At 40.9% G+C, this 17796-nt stretch overlaps 1 protein-coding gene across 5 annotated transcripts in view; it reads left to right on the top strand.

Moving 5' to 3' along the window:
* Nucleotides 1-17796, top strand: part of KIF6 (kinesin family member 6) — a 372892-nt gene that overhangs the window by 64679 nt on the left and 290417 nt on the right. For all 5 annotated transcript variants that reach the window (XM_058663574.1, XM_058663580.1, XM_058663599.1 and 2 more), the window contains one exon: nt 14387-14534. In XM_058663574.1, the coding sequence (XP_058519557.1) occupies nt 14387-14534 (148 nt within the window). The remainder of the gene's footprint in view (nt 1-14386; nt 14535-17796) is intronic.

The following is a 17796-nucleotide window of genomic DNA, read 5'->3' on the forward strand; positions in this document are numbered from 1 at the left end:
GAACTAATAGTTAGGACATCTTTCTCCTTTATTGGAGTGCTCAGGTCCCAATCCTGGCTCCTCTGCTGAGTCTGGCTTTCTGCTAATGCATACCCTGGGAGGCAGGAGCTGATGGCTTACCTAGCTGGGTCCCTGCCATCCCTGTGGGAGATTTGGATTGAGTGCCTGGCTTCCACCTTCTCCATGGCCTAGACCCAGCAATTGCAGTGACAAGGTAGAAAGGAGAGCATTCATTCTGTCCCTCTCCTTCTCCCTCCCTTGCTCCCTCTTCCTTCGATTCCCTCTTCCTTCGACTCCCTCTTTCACTTTCTCTTCAATAAATAAATAAATAAATGAATACTTTTTAAAAGGGAGAAAGCTATGAACCAATGTTATAGGTATAACTTTGGAAAGATATGAGAAAAATAATGCAGATTAATAAGGTGAAAGTTTGAGGTCAAAGGAGGGGAATTATATTGATCTAGCATGCAATTTAAAAATTCAGCAATTGGGCCTGGTGCGGTAGCCTAGTGGTTAAAGTCCTTGCCTTGAACGCACCAGGATCCCATGTGGGCACTGGTTATAATCCCGGTAGCCCCGTTTCCCATCCAGCTCTCTGCTTGTAGCCTGGGAAAGCAGTGGAGGACGGCGCAAAGTCTTGGGACCCTGCACCTGTGTGAGAGACTTGGAAGAGGCTCCTGGCTTCGGATTGGCTCAGCTCTTGCCATTGCAACTGCCTGGGGAGTGAATCAGCAGATGAAAGATCTTGTTCTCTGTCTCTTCCCCTCTCTCTGTCTCTCTCTCTCTCTCTCTCTCTCTGTAGATATATGTATATCCAGACACACACACATATATATCTTTTAAAAGATTTAAATATTTAAAAATTTTAAAGATTTGTTTTATTGCAAAATCATGTGTATGTAAATATGTATGCATATGTATGTATATGTATGTATGTGTATGTATGTATACATACATACATATATGTGTATATATACACACATATACATATGATTTTGCAATAAAATAAATCTTTAAAAAATTCAACAATTGGGCCCGGCGGCGTGGCCTAGCGGCTAAAGACCTCGCTTTGAAAGCCTCGGGATCCCATATGGGCGCCGGTTCTAATCCCGGCAGCTCCACTTCCCATCCAGCTCCCTGCTTGTGGCCTGGGAAAGCAGTCGAGGACGGCCCAAGGCTTTGGGACCCTGCACCCGCGTGGGAGACCTGGAAGAGGTTCCAGGTTCCCGGCTTCGGATCAGCACGCACCGGCCTGTTGCGGCTCACTTGGAGAGTGAATCATCGGACGGAAGATCTTCCTCTCTGTCTCTCCTCCTCTCTGTATATCTGGCTGTAATAAAAAATGAATAAATCTTTAAAAAAATTCAACAATCATGTATTCATACCTTTGTGAATTATTTACATATAAATATAAATGAAATAATTTTCAATGATGGAAGAACCTTATGCCTGTTAATTTAAGGAGGAATCAGTAATTGAAAGGGTAAAGGAGAAATACAGGAGAGTAACCATTTGATGGAGAAAGATCCCTGGGAGGTAGGAGAGAATAAAATCTAGAACTTACTTGAGGAGATTAGCTTTGCATACAAGGAGGGCTGATCTCTAGGACCACAGGGAAGGAAAGCTAGATGACACTAATGAAGATCAGTTTCTGTATGTGGGGGAGGAAATTGGGAGTGTGGAGAGAAGCTGAGGAGTTTCGAGTATAATGACCTTTTTATTTTCCCCTAGACATGTCCCTACAGAACCCTTGTGTTAGTAGCTGTTCGATGTTGGGAGGTGTGACTGACTGACTTGTGTCTGTTCGCCCCAAGCACATTGGATGCTGTTAGTATCATACTATTGAGCTCTTTCCTCCTGCAAAGAATGAATTATTATTGCTTTTTCCTTGCCCCTGCAAAAGCTGCTGCTGAGCGCCCCTAAACAAAGCCAGGATACGGGGCCACCGATGAATCCCTACTACTCTGTAGAAGAACGCATGGAAATGCTTTCAAATGGTTTGTTTCAGTCTGGGTGTGTCGCATACTGTGATGAAGACTTTCTGTTTCCTGATGGCATTTCAGACAGCCACGGTACCCAGCTCTCTGGTCAGACAAGTTTGGGAAACCACCCTTACCCCTCCATGCACACACACACTGAAATTATATGGGATTTCTTTTTTGGCAGTCTCACAAAGCCCTCTGTTGTTCCTGTTGAATTGTCAGCTAACTGTGAAGTTAGGGACAAGTGGTAGAGAGCTGTCCCTTCCCTTTCCTTCAGATTTTAAGAGCCTTCCAGCAGCCAACCTTACCTTTCATATAAAATATATTTAGCCACTCATTACAACTCACAATTCCTTTGTGGTCCTTGGGTTCCAGACAGGGAGTTGAAAAGAGTTTTTTAGATGTCAGGCATCAAAGGAAATTGAGAAAATTACCTCCATTTTTTTGTCCTCTGCTCCGAATCTTCTGACATTCCTAGAGGCTGCCCCCTAAATTCCTGTTACTTCTTTCTTCTAATATTGCTTTCAGGAGGAAAACCCTATAAAAATTAGATCTTTTCCTGTTTCCTATGCTAGAAATCCTGTTATTGACATGTTGATGATAAAGGCACACTGAAGCTTTTCTCTAAATGGATGACACAGATTTGTGTTGTAGTTAATTTTCAGTCCTATTTTTAATCATCCTAATTAATGGTATTATAAAAACAGTACTTTTCATAATTTTAACACATAATTAATGAAAATCAAGGTACTTATGATGAAAGTATTAGAAATCTATCCTGGATTCACACTTGGGAAATAGCAAATGTTGCATCAGCAACCAAGGTGTGGTTTAAAGATGAGAGCAAATTGAAAGTACTGGAATGTATAATTGAACTGCACATAACCTGTGTTTAATCTGATTACTCTTCTCATTTTAAGAACAAAAATGAAGTCTATAAATTTAGTCCCTAAGAATTTGTTTTCTTTTTTTTATTATTTTTTAAATTATATTGTTGACAATCTTTACATAGTTAACTACGGTAAAAAGGTTCAGGGACTATAGGGAAGTGGGCAAGACTATTATGTCCATATTGTTTCTTTCTTGTATCTGAGGTAAAGGGGGATATTGAGGGAGAAGCCCCACCCAGTTTCCCACCCAACCCAAGTCCCGGATGTGGGGCATGCTCTGAGATCCTTGCTCAAGTGGTTTTTTTTTTTTTTAAAGATTTATTCATTTTTATTGGAAAGCCAGATATACAGAGAGGAGGAGAGACAGAGAGGAAGATCTTCCGTCCGATGATTCACTCCCCAAGTGAGCCACAACGGCCGGTACGAGCCGATCCGATGCTGGGAACCTGGAACCTCTTCCAGGTCTCCCACGCGGGTGCAGGGTCCCAAAGCCTTGGGCCGTCCTCGACTGCTTTCCCAGGCCACAAGCAGGGAGCTGGATGGGAAGTGGAGCTGCCGGGATTAGAACCGGCGCCCATATGGGATCCCAGCGCGTTCAAGGTGAGGACTTTAGCAGCTAGGCCACGCCGCCGGGCCCAATTGTTGGTTTTAATAGAATTTGTTTTCCTATGAACTTTTAGAAAGAGTACTTTGACATGACTAGTTAAGTGGATATGACTCTAATGAATGCACTTGATGATTAGGTTTCAAAAAATGGTAGGTTCATTTTACAGCTTAATTAAGTATTAGAAAGAGTATTATTGTATTCAGAATCAGAGACTCCTCTACTTTAGCTTTATCAATTACTATGTGTAATCTTGATGTTGATTTCCTTAAGGCTAAACTTTCTTGTCTCTAAAGGGGGAAAGATCTGATAGAAGTCTCACAAGAGACTTATCTGGAGAATGAAGGAGGAAGAATTTTTTAAGAGAAAAATTGAGGGCCCGTGTGATGGCTCAATTGGCTAATCCTATCCTTGCAAGCTCTGAGATCCCATATGGGTGCCAGTTTGTGCCCTGGCTCCTGCAGTTCCCATACTTTCCCTGCTTGTAGCTTGGGAAAGCAATAGTGGAATACCCAAAGGCTTGGGATGCTGCACCTGCATGGGAGACCCAAAAGAAGCTCCCGACTTCAGATCATCTCAACTCCAGCTGTTGCAGCCATCTGGGGAGTGAACCAGAGGATGGAAGATCTTTCTGTCTCTCCTGCTCTCTGTAAAGCTGTATTTCCAATAAAAACAAATAAATTTTAAAAAGAGAGAAATTGAGTGCAATTTTGGTCAAACTGAATTTGAAGTGCTGTAGGAAAATTTAGATTTATGCATTTTTATTGACTGCCTTAAGACCAGAGACTATCCTTTTAGTTTATTGAGATGAGATCGATCATTGCACTTGGGAAAATGGGATTTTTATAAGGTGACAGTAAGATACATCTCAACATTTGTTGACAGCATTTTGTGAAGTTTGTTCTCCCTGTGTCTCTTCTCATAATGTGCTCCCAAAAGTCCCCTGTTAAGATGTGTGCCCAGCCAAGCCCAGCTTCTTAACCACTAGTGACTGGTAGTCCTCATTCAGCCACAACCCACCTGCCTGAGGCTGTCAGTAACTCTCCAGGGTCTGCAGGATGAACTTAGCATGACTCAGCCCAACAGTCAGCCAAGCCGTGGTCCACCCTATATACCACCTTCCTTTCTTCTCCTTTTCCTCCGTGTTTTATGGGTGGTGGATCATTCTTTCAGTTCTAAAATTTCATTGACTTGTTGCATATCCATGATGATATCAACAGCACAAGGACGAATGGGTAGTAACTGTATAATATGTATTTTGATTTACCTTTATATTGCAGAGGATACTTCTCCACCCCTTTCCTTGGTTGTAATCGATTGAAATTAAAGTATGTTTGAACTTTCCAAAAAGTAAGCATGATGCCTTCAATTTCATATGAAAACTGAAATCAAGTTAAAAGACCTTATTTAGCAAATAACCTTGAGGTTAGATTTATGCTTAACTTCCTTGTGGTTCAGTCTGTCACTTTGAAGATACACACAGGTCAGATTGTATTCAGGCTTAAAGGGTTAAGAGAATGCATTTTCTGTGTTCTGAACACATTGCTGCTTCTCGGGGCATCCTTCACACTGATAGCTACCAGCTGCCGCCCTCTCCTGCCATCCCACATTCCTGTATTCTCACTCTCCACCTGCTAAACTCCACAGCCACATCCTATAATATCTTTTGTGCCCAACCCGACACACTTCTTCCCCTGGATTCCTACATTGCTACCTCCTCACATGTCCAGAGGACACAGAAACTCCATTTACTCTTGCAGGAGAAAAGATGGAGGATCCAGGAAGATAGTTTTCTCCACTGGCCCTTGTATTTAAAACTCTTTGCAGTGAACTTTCTATAAATTCTGTTTCTCTCCAGAAACACTTCTAAATAAGCCCCTTGGGTGCTTTTTCTTTCTTTTGGTTATAGATTAACGTGTAAATTAGAAGATTGGGTAGGTGTAATTTCCACACATGCTCATTTAATTAAAGATGCTGATCTTGCTAATTATTTTGTTCGACCCTGCCTTGCAAGTGTCTTGAGAACTAGTTTTTTCTCTCCATAAATTCACATAGCACATAATAGCAGGCTTCTCATATAATGAAACGAGTGCTTAAAAACTATTGTTGATCAATTTATTGACACTAAACTTGGTATAGCAGTTTTAGGGGGAAATATTTTCTATTGTCCTTTGTGACCCCATGAGGGAAACCCAAAGTAACCATTTGAGACTTTATGCACAAGTCTGCCCAGCTACATTTCTTTGACAATAGATTTGCCTGTATTATTGTCTGAAACTTTTGTCTTTACTATAGTTGCCTCCTTAGATTGCCATCTGAAAATGATTATGCATTTACTGAATCTATGTGTTTATTTTCAAGGGTCGCAGAAAAGAAACCCATCAGAAATGCTATAGTAAAAGCATTTTACATAATGTAAATATGATAAAAAATGGAGCCTTCACTTTTTAATACCACATGCTAGACTTCAAACTGAAATGTATTTCAGAACTGGATTACGTTCAGAAGGGGTCATTTTCTTGTGTTGAAGTTTCATGCATTTCTGTTATGTCTCCAGATTTAGGCTGCTTATTACTAATACTGAGACAAAATGGTTTCTCTGGGAACTTGGGAAATAATAAACAGCCTCAATTAGAGAGCACTTTTGCCTGGATTTGGTCCATGCACTTATGGACGTGAAGCCGTTTTGTGTGCACAAAATCTTGAAGATCCTTTCAAGAGAGAGTGTTTGGATTACTTACCCAGTGATGTGTTTGCCTCTTGCAAAACTTTTGTTTGCAGTAGTTGTGAACAAAGCCCTGAGAATCACAGAGCTGGCAGGACTTTCAAGAGGTCTTCTTTCTTAGCCCTGGTATCCAAGGGGCAGAAATGACAAATCCATCAGCATGGGCAACTGCTGATCCTATTTTTGTGAAGCATTCCGGAGTGGAAGTCTTGATAGTGCCTGGGTGACTCTTATAAAAGAAAGCATCCAGTATCTTTTTTTGTTTGTTTTTCTGCTTCAGTTTAAAATTTTGAGAGGCAAGCAACGATGGAAGAGACTGTTTTTCTATTTCTTGGGTGGTTGATAGCATGAAATGAATTGCTTTGGGCATTTCAAAGCCTGGGAGAAGATAATATTCTGTTTGGTGTTCTTGATGACTTTTTATTGACATCATTGCATTGCTCTCCTACCATTTACTGGATCCACATTTACCACATGTTGCAGCACTCAGCTTTCTATATGGGTTAGGCAGCTCATCTGAAGAGAATCAATGAAGGCAACAGGGAATGGTGTACCTGTGTTCAAGTTGAAAAACGTAGTCCCTGGGGCTAATGAGGAGTCAGGTTGAGATGTTTAATGTTAAAAAGGCAGCACTGGGCAAGCAATGATGTCCTGCTGATTCTGTTTGTCCTACGGACCTGTTCTGTGGCCCTAGTCCAAATATTAAAGTACTTTGAATGATGACCCTGTGTGTTTAAATGACCACCTAATCCATGTTGGCAGTTAGATTTTTCTCCTGAGAACATATTTTAGATGTGTAGGTTAATTTCTTTAGTCTGGTTATTCTTGCCTTGGGTATTCCTTTCTAATAAAAGAGCTAATTATGTGATTTAGATCGACTATAGTTAACCGCATGATCGATTTTATTTCTCTATTAAGATTTACAATTATATAAAATTATCATAGAAGTGAAACTGTCAATGATCTTAGACTATTCTTACAAGAACTTGCTTTTAGAAAGGACAGTTCTAAATAGGGGGTAGTTAGTCTCAAATGTGATTCAGTCAGACCTCCTTGTGGAGCCCCTCCAGGGCTGTGGACATTGTGCAGATCTGGGGTATCATGGCTCCCAGGTGAACTATGCTGTGATTGACGATCCACAGTTTTGTAATGATGCAGTCTGGTGTAGGCAGGCAACATGTATTTGGGAATCTAAGACAATCAGGAGTATGGAAGATCACAGCCAAATGGAGAACACGTATCCCACATGAAAGCATTCCAATTTGAAGAAGTTTGAACATTTCTATAGACAAAAATTCAGCATTCACTGCCAGCATGAGACCCCCATATTGCAGATAACTCTAGAACCTTTGCATTAGTTAGAGCTCTCTTCATTGCATATAATATTATCACAACTCAAACTACAGAGGGGATTTTTTGGCTCACTGGGCGACTGAAAGAACTGGAGGGAGCACTGTAAAAGCCAGGATCTTCTGTGTTTGAATTGGATCCCTGACACACCCAGCATTGCTTCCCTACTAATCTAACTTCTATTTGACCTTGCTTCCTCATACAGAAGATCAGTGGATGTGGCTGGAGTTCAGGGACTCCAGCAAAATTAGAGGAGTGACTTTGATTTGTCCTGTTCCCCTCTGCCTCTTGGGAACAGTGGCAGGAGTTGGACATGAGGTGGTGTGGTGCAGTGAGGTGGTGTTGACCAGGCCTGAGTCCTATGTCTTACCTGCTGGTGGAAGAAGGTGGGGATTGGGGGATTGGCTATTACCAGAAGACGAGGGATGAAAGCAGCTTAATGGGAATAACATATGCCTCTCAAAGTCTACTGCCCTCTTGGATTCCCCAGAAGGGCATGTGCCCCACTCTTTTATTCTCTTCATGGCACTGGGAATGAATGCTCCGGGACTGAAAGCTTGCTGTGACTTGTACAAGTCGCATGTCCGTTTGGCTTCACAGATGGGAAGATTCTTTTTACATATGAAATAATTGAGTTTTGTTCATTGCGGATTGTTTTTGTTGTTGTTGTTGTTCCAGTGCTTTGTAAAAGTTCAGGCTGTTAAATACACTCTCAGAGAAATTCCGAAGGGGAAACAGTGAAGAGCCATTTACGCCATTCCTCTGTCAAGGACAGTGAGTTGCATAGATGGCTGCTTGGGGCTGCTGAGGCCAACCTTGGTTGGAAATGAACCCTTCTGAGAATTTCAGAAGAAGTGCTTTTCTGCAACCTTGAATCTGACAAGAATGTGAAAGGCGAGTTGGGGTGAGAATGTAAGGCACTCATACGTTTGAAGTAAGGCGTCTCAATTTTTATTCTGTTCCAAATTAGTCATATTGACATGACATTAAGACAAGGGTTTTAGTCTAGTTAAAACCAAGTATAGAATAATTCTTGTTGGCTCAAAAGCTCTGTTTTTAGTACTAATAGTTTGTATATTTTAAAAATTATTCCTCTTTTATTGGAAAGTCAGATTTACAGAGAAAAAGAGACAGAAAGATCTTCCCTCCACTGGTTCACTCCCTATGTCACATGTTTTAACTTATTTGTAATACCTATTTTAAACTGTCTAATAAGACATTTGAGCTTCCTCAGGGACTGTTTCTATTGAACATTTTTTTTCATGTGTGTGAGTAATACTCTTCTATTCTGTTGTATGTCTGTCTGTCTCGTGAATGAAAACTGCTGTTTCAGGCACTAGACTATGATAACCCTGATAATCAGATCTCTATCCTCCTCAAGGTTTGTTGTTGTTTGCGACTGTTGTTGTTGCTGCTCCTTGTTTGTTTAATGACTTTTGTGGGCCAATTCTATAGAATCTTTCTTTTCATCATATGCAGCTTCTGAAATCAACCTTGTGATCAGCTAATGATTAGACAGGGATATTCGTATTTGCTTTCAACCTGTCAGTGTGTGTTCCCTCCAAGATACTAGGGACTCTGCATGTATGTCATGGCATAAGTTGAGTGCTCTATAAAACATTTATAATTCTGATTTATTACATTTATTGCTGGAAGTGTAAAAATTTTTTTTAAAGATTTATTTTATTTTATTACAAAGTCAGATATACAGAGAGGAGGAGAGACAGAGAGGAAGATCTTCCGTCCGATGTTTCACTCCCCAAGTGAGCCGCAACGGGCCGGTGAGCGCCGATCCGAAGCTGGGAACCAGGAGCCTCTTCCAGGTCTCCCACGCGGGTGCAGGGTCCCAATGCATTGGGCCGTCCTCAACTGCTTTCCCAGGCCACAAGCAGGGAGCTGGATGGGAAGTGGAGCTGCCGGGATTAGAACCGGCGCCCATATGGGATCCCGGGCCTTTCAAGGCGAAGACTTTAGCAGCTAGGCCACGCTGCTGGGCCCAGGAAGTATAAAAATTTAAGAGGACCCAGTATAGTAGCCTAGTGATTAAAGACTTCACTTTTAGTAATGCTGGGATCCCATATGGGTGCACATTCCTGTCCTGGCTGCTCCAATTCCCATCCAGCTCTCTGCTTGCGGACTGGGAAAGCCGTTGAGGACGGCCCAAAGTCTGCACCCACGTGGGAGATTTGGAAGAAGCTCTTGGCTCCTGGCTTTGAATCAGCTCAGCTCCAGCCATTGTGTCCACTTGGGGAGTGAACCAGCAGATGGAAGATCTTTCTCTCTTTCTCTCTGTAAACATGCCTTTCTAATAAAAATAATTTTTTGTTTTTCTTTAAAAGAGTTTAAGAGGGTAAGTTTAAGAGACTATAGAGTCTCAAGGCTAGCCATAGATGAAATATGAACTGCTGAATCCTTTTCTGGTGGCATATCTAGCTCTGTGCCTGTACATAGCCTTTCACAGTCCCAGGAACATGTCATGACTTTCCAAAGTCCTTCATAGACCTCTAATTCCATAGATTCTTAAGCTCTTGGCCACTTTCTTGTTTACCTCACCAATACTACAGCTCTAGGCAGCTGTGATACTAAGCATTTGCCCCTGATGTTTACAACAGTCACCCTGGGGATACAGCTGCTTGCACTGAGTGAGCTCTGAGTCAGGTCAAGTAAAGACAAGCAAATGTGGTGAGACTTCCAGGGAGCTACCAGACAAGTTAGAGAGTGACAGTTTTTCAAAAAGAGGCCATTTTGAGACCCTCTGAACCTGCTTAGATGCTGCTTCCTCGGTGAACAGACTTCTGATTTTCACAGCTGCTTGTGGTTTCAAGCTTATTCTTTTCTAAGGCTACCGTGGAATTGAGGAAAGAGGCTTTAGAATGTTCAAGGTCAAATGCCATAAAAACTCACTGTCACTGAGTTTCAGCCATTTTTAAAAATGCTTCTTAGATTGTTGTGAACTTTGGAATATTTTCCAGAGTACTTCAGGCTGATTTGACTGTGTGTATATATGTGTGTGTGTATGTATATATACATATATTGCATATGCATATATAAATATATATGTATATATATATGTATATATAGAGAGAGAGCGCTACAGATATCATTGTTATTGTGGAGTAATGAACTTTCAAAGACCTTTATTCCATCATTTATCTTTATTTGCTTTTTTAAAAAGATTTTCAATGTTTTATTTATTCGGAAGAGCAAGAGAAAGATAGGTTTTCTGCCTTCTGAGACTCTCCCCAAATGCCTGCAACAGCCAGGGCTAAGTCAGGCTGAAATCAGGAGCCAGTTGGCTCCATTTTGTTCTCCTACATGGTTGGTAGGGACCAAATTCTTAAGTCATGCCAACTGCCTCTCAGGTATACGTTATTAAGGAGCTGGCTTGGAAACAGAGGAAGGACTCAATTCTAGGCACACATGGAATGCAGTGACTCAAGCAGTGGCTTAACCTGCTTCATTCCCCACTTTTTTTATTTGTTAATTAGTATTTTCACTTGTGATAGATTAGAGATACAGGATAATACCTAATGTCCAATGAAGAGGACATTTTGAAATTTGAATTGAGATGAAGAAGCATTATAGAAAGGAACTAGAGACAAACTTTTCTTGCATACATTCCTTAATTTTCTGTGGTAGCAATGTAATAAATGAATATTTATGGAAGCATATATAGGTGGTGCCTATATCTTTTCATAATTTACACAGTGTTTTGTGAAACTATACCATATAATTTTCCCATAGGAAATGGGGTAGAGTATTACATACTAGAAGCAGATATGATAGGACAATTCACATTGAAACAGAAGAGTTAAATATTAAAAGTATACAAAAAAATTTGTGAGTGCCAATGTTGAATGCTTTAGTACTCAGGCTTCATAGGCTATAGCTACATCAAGGTAAAAATATTATTTGTCCTCTGTAGTTTTTACTTTTCAAGAGAAAGAATGCCTCTTATATGTTTTTCTGCTATTTAAGTGTATTATGGCATTGCCTAATATATTTTAAAACATTAATTGTCAATAATCAATAGATAAGAAACTATTTTGAAGAAATAAAAATAATATCGATATATTATATTGATCTTGTATTTTGCATGAAGGTCACCTTATGTCAGAGCACAAATATATGATATTTGTGCTTTTGGGATTGACTTATTTCATTGAGCATTATGGTCACTACTTGGCACCATTTGGTTGCAAATGGTAGGATTTCATTCTTTGTAATGGCTGAGTAGTATTCCATAAGTAGATATACCACTGTTTTTTTTAATCCACTCCTCTTTTTTTTTAAGATTTATTTTTTATTGGAAAGTCAGATATACAAAGAGGAAGAGAGAGAGGAAGATCTTTCATTGATGATTCACTCCGCAAGCAGCTATAACAGCTGGAATTGCATTAATCCAAAGCTAGGAGCCTCTTCCAGGTCTCCCACATGGGTTCAGGTTCCCAAGGCTTTGGGCTATCCTCCACTGCTTTCCCAGGCCACAAGCAAGGAGCTAGATGGGAATTGGGGCCACTGGGGTTAGAACCTGTGCCCATATGGGATTCCAGAGCATGCAAGGAGAGGACTTTAGCTGCTAAGCTACCGCGCCAGGCCCCCCACTCCTGTTTTGATGGGCATTTTGCTAAATTCTTCAATGACTCATAGGTCATATAGTAACATTGTTTTCTCCAGGAAGATTTTTTGTTTTCTGCTTGATTATTCACCAATGCATGGTCATTCAGTAGAATGTTATTTAACTTCATGGAGTTGTAAATTTTTAAACTTTATTCCTGTTGTTGATTTTGTTGTATGGCTTTTCATTTAAGGGGATGTATGGTATCTGTAATAGAGACTATCATATAAACATGTGAAAATACAATGCTGTGTGCATCTCTACTTCCAAACCAAAGATGGACTCCCAACGAAACTGTTAAACATATCTTGACAATAAGATGCTGGAATGTCTGCCATTGTCCATATCCACAGTGTCAGGATACATTTAGATAGCAGAATGATGGACTTATGACTGCCTATAAAGGACTATACTGTTGTTAAAATATGGGGGAAATCGGGGCGGGAAGAGGGAGTTTGGGGCCAGGAAGGGAAATCCTAGAGCCTATGGAATTGTACCACAAAATTAAAAATAAACATCTTTAACAATTAATTTTAAATGAATCAGTAAAACATTTAAGGTTTGGTGTTTACAGATATAGCCTAATAACCTGGAGCATTTCTGGATAAAAACAAAATACTATATATCCAAATGTTATTACTAATGGGACATTGCTAGTTCATGGGTGACAAATTCTGTTGAGGAGGAAGATCTTGTAACCACTTACCTCAGTTCATTATCTTTATTTGCTTACTGCTATAACTGTATGCATAGGACCAATAAAGAGAAGTTTGCTCAACTCACTGTCCTATGGCTGTGATGTTTGTGATTAAGGGGCATCTTTTGGTTAGGGATTGCTTCTTGCTGTGCTTGGCATGAGGGAATGACAAGCAAACTCGTGAAAGAGCAGGGGAACCCAGGCTGACCCATCCTTTTATCAGAAGTCCATTCCTGTGACAGTTGGCATTCATCCACCCAGGATGACAAGTCCTCACGACCTCATCACCTCCCAAGGTCTCACCTTTCTGTATTACTGTAACTGCAATTCAATTTCAGCATGAGTTTTACAGAAGGGGATATGTCTGAATCATAACACTCATGATGGTGGTACCAACACCTTACAAGCTAAGGGTGTCAACAGAGCAATGCCTTTATGTTAAAGACACCTGAAGAAAGATGACAAGCCTCTCAAAAGTAGAAAGTTGGACTACAAAGTAGGAATACCCTCGGGCTCACTGCTCGAGTTCTAGGTCCTTTAAATAGAAAGTTCTAATAACACCTTCTACCTCCAGAGAAAGGAGGGCCAGTAAAGCAGGTCAGTGTGTGTGAGTGTGTGTTTGGTAGACCCTCAGGGTGATAGAGCACTCTTAGTGAATGCGTGAAAGCACAGTGAGGTAGTGAGAGGACTGTGGACAATACCTCAGCAGAAATAGTGGAGTGGGAATCCCAATGTGAACAATAAGGAGTCCTGCATGGGGAGCCTTCTGTCTAAAACGCCACTCACGCCGTGGGGTCCATGAGCTGTTTGGATGACAAGATCTCAGTGATCAGGACGCACATTTTTTTTTTTTAAAAAAGCGAAGCTGCAGTGGCTTACGGTTCCAGGTGGCATAGGTAAAAGACCCACTCCTGAAAGTCTGTATCACATCCTGCATGTTGTTACAAGCCTGTATTACTGGCAGTTGCAAAGATCTGGGATTTTAAAGACCACTGTCAAAGCAAAGGCTGTTCCACAGAGCTGAAAAACATTCATGGATCAGCATTTTCCACCAAAAAAAGAAAAATTCCAAGGTGACAAGCACAGTGTGACCACTTGATCTAGCAGGTGACTGCTGTCACAAATGTTCATTGCAGGAGTTACTAGGTGTCAGGTTGATAGTTTGCCATATTACTGGGTGATGTCTTGCTGGGATATTTATACAAATGTTTTGATTCAAGTCCCAAATGCTAAAAATGAAAAAAAAAATTAAAGCGATTAGAATTTATTTGAGTTCCATGTCTTCACGTGGAACCTGTGCTGAAAAGGAGCCCAAAGGGCTGCTGTGCTAGATATTCTTGGATAAAAATATACATTTCAGGTAAATATTCACATTATAAGCATCTCTGTAGGCATTTCCATTCATTGCCTAAAATGTCGTTTCAGTAGTGTTTGATAAAAGTCCCTATCATAATAGAGGCTGGTAACACAAACGCGGTTAACACTTTGGATATTTGGAGTGTGCTGTTTCTGTATTGCAGTGTGCTGGCGGGTTACAATGGGACCATCTTCGCGTACGGGCAGACAGGCAGTGGAAAGACATTCACCATCACAGGCGGGGCTGAGCGGTACAGTGACAGAGGCATTATCCCAAGGACCCTGTCATACATTTTTGAGCAGTTACAAAAGGTATGAGACTAAATTTATTCTCTATTTTACATAACCCATACAAATTTGCTATGAATATTGTGAGATCTCATTATGCAGGTTGAATATCTCTAATCCGCAAAACCCAAACCTGAAATTTGAAGTGTTCTAAAATCTGCAAGTTTTGTAATCTAGCAAAACACCCTAAAGTGGAAAAATTCCTCATCAAGTTTCATGTGATAGATCACAGTCAGAAGGTAGGAAGATAAAAATGCCTTTAGGCTGGGGCCAGCACTGTGGTGTACTATGTGTAGAAGATGTATGGGAAACAGATGAATTTCATTTTGGGACCTGGGTCCCACCTCCCAGTTATCCAAGGATATCTCAGTATGCATACATAAATATTTCAAAATAAAAAAAAATCTGAAATCCAAAACACTTCTGTCCCTAAGAATTTCAAATACAGAAACCCCAGCTTGTATTGTATATATTTAAGATATTGTGCTAGAATACTGACCTAATTTTTAAAGAATGTTTGGGATTTTTTTGAAAAAGTAGAAACTAAGGAAGTGCTGCTGTTTATTTATATGTGTATTTATTTCTTTTTATTTGAAAGAACAATAGGAGAGACAGAAACAGTGAAAAGAGAATGAGACGTTGCGATTTGTTATTCCTCTGGTTCACTCCCCAGATAGCCACCGCATTTGGAGGTGAGCTAGGCTGAAGTCAGGAGCTTTTTCTAAGTCTCACATGTGGGTGAGAGGGGTCCGAGAATTTGGACTATCTTCTGTTTCTTTCTCAGATCCATTAAGAGGGAGCTGGATTAAAAGTGGATTCCAGTGATGCAGGGGCAGTTTTCACCTGCTGTATCATAGGGCCAGTCACAGATGAACTTTTGAAGACTTATCATATGTGTCATTTTATTGCATACCTCCAAATGCATTCAACACAACACATAATATAACTAACAGGGTAGGTCTCCTTTTACCCATTATGTGGTTGGACGGCTAAACCTCACGTTCAGCATTTTTCTCTGAGTCCATGTCTTTTCAAAAATTAATTCATTTATTTTTATTGGAAAGTCAGATATACGGAAAGGAGGATCTTCTGTCTACTGATTCACTCCCCAAGTAGCCTCAATGGCCGGAGCTGAGCCGATCAGAAGCCAGGAGCCAGGGGCCTCTTCAGGTCTCCCATGTGGGTGCAGGGTCCTAAGGCTTTGGGCCGTCCTCTATTGCTTCTCCAGGACACAAGCAGGGAGCTGGATGGGAAGCGGGGCCACCAGGATATGAAACGGTGCCAGTATGTGATCTTGGCCTGTACAAGGCGAGGATTTTAGCCGCTAGGCTACCACGCTAGCCACATCTTTTACATAGCACATCTTTTACGTAGCACATCTGGAATTCCACACCAGGTCTGTCTGAAGCCAACCACTGTGCTTTTTAATTATTACAAGTACTGCTTCTTGTACTACAGTCTGGTCTTATTTTATTAGTTGTGTTTAAGCAAATTCCCTATAGCTAGTCCCTTACCTTCTGTGGGTTTCAGTTTTCTGCTTTTTACCAGTAGGGATTGAATCGTACTGGAAGATCTCCAGCCTCCCTACTAATTCCAACAATTTGGGGGTTGTATTAATTCTATATAACAAATGTCCTAACCAGGTCAATGTAAAGTCACTTCAAAATCTCCCCACAGTATGCTGTTTGCATTTGGAGTGGCGAAGATGAGAAGAAATTGCTAAGATCTACATAATTCTAATTGCTATCCATAAAACAGTAATTATCCATTAGTTCAGCTCATCTCTCTCTAACCTAAGCATGCCAATTCTGCACGCCAGGAATTGGAGAAGGGGTCCTTCTGCACATATGAGAGTGGCATATGTGAGGCCCAGAGCGTTGCTTTTCAAGTGGCTCATCTCTCTCTGCTATTACCTGTTTTCTGTTGTTCGCACAGTTTGCAAACTTGGACTGCCACTTTTCACACTTGCTGTTGCTGTGGATGTATTCGAGTGCTGCTGTTCAGACAGACTGGGCTGGTTCTGAGCTACTCACACATAGCTTGTGGCCTCAGAATGCCTCTTCACTCTTGCAGAGTCACTGAGGGGCCGAACATACTGTATTTAAAGATATCGTCCATGTCTTGGCACATAATACATGCATAAAATTATGGTTGCTGTTAATGTCTGTAAAGTCAATCATTGCCCAATGTCAGAGGACCCTCTGAAACTCTCAGAACATATTAAGTCAGTTCTCCCAATGAAGTTAAACAGAATAAGCAGATCTCCTCTTAGCAGAAACTGTTTTTAAACTTTTTTTTTATTTCATCTACAGTTAGCAAAGTACAGCTCTAAAAGTCTGAATATCTCTAGAGTTCTTCCCATCTGTGAGATCTGTTTCTAGATCTCGCTGTCCTTGACATTGCTCTCAGCCCCATTTTGCTCAGAATGATCCTGCATAACTTCCTGGATCTGGACAGAGAGCCCTGGCCAACTTACAGCCAATGTAGCTCTTTATAAGTGGCCAGATTTCCATGATGGGGCACAACAATTTGATTGTAATCAAACAGAACCTCAGTGAAAGACAGGAGGCTGGAATTGCACCGTGTAGTCTGTTTGACTTTGCATAGCCGAAGAACTCAGACAATGCTCAGAGGTCTCCAGTCTGACTAGCTTAGAGGGCCATGTGCAGCCCTCCAGAATTCCTAAGGGAAACATTTGACTTCATCAGTCTTTACATCAAGGTAAATTAAGAGCCCTATGTGCAGGCCCAGCGTCTGAAACACCCAACGAGTGTGATAGGAGCATAGTTTCACTGATTTTTAAGAGAGCATTGATTCCATTTATTTTAGAAATCACTGTTCATTGCTTTTGAGTATTGTCAGATTCAGACTTGTTGGGGGGGGGTGGCAGGAGAAAAAGCGTCTGCGGGAAACATGTGTGTTACATTATGGTCTGGCATGCCTAAACTCTGAGAAGGAGTAACAGGGAAAGGTAGCCTGCCACATAGCTCATTGCTTCTTAAGTGTGTGTTCCAGTAAAAATCCAGGAAATGCAAAAACTAGCGAAGCCCAAATCTCAGGGCAGTGGACTTGCCATTTTTCTGACTTTTTTATGGTTTATTCTAATTCCTGGGAAAAAGAGTTGCTCTACAGCAGACGCATATACACAGTGGCTTTTGTTTTCGCTTTTCTTTTCCTTTCCTTTTTTAACTCACATTCTGAATTCTCCATTTGGAGTGGTCTATAAACAGCAATAAAATAAAACAACCCAAACAACAGCAATAACAGTAGCAACAGCAGCAGCGGC

The sequence above is a fragment of the Ochotona princeps genome, chromosome 1 (genome assembly GCF_030435755.1).
Source record: "Ochotona princeps isolate mOchPri1 chromosome 1, mOchPri1.hap1, whole genome shotgun sequence".
Classification (NCBI taxonomy): domain Eukaryota; kingdom Metazoa; phylum Chordata; class Mammalia; order Lagomorpha; family Ochotonidae; genus Ochotona; species Ochotona princeps.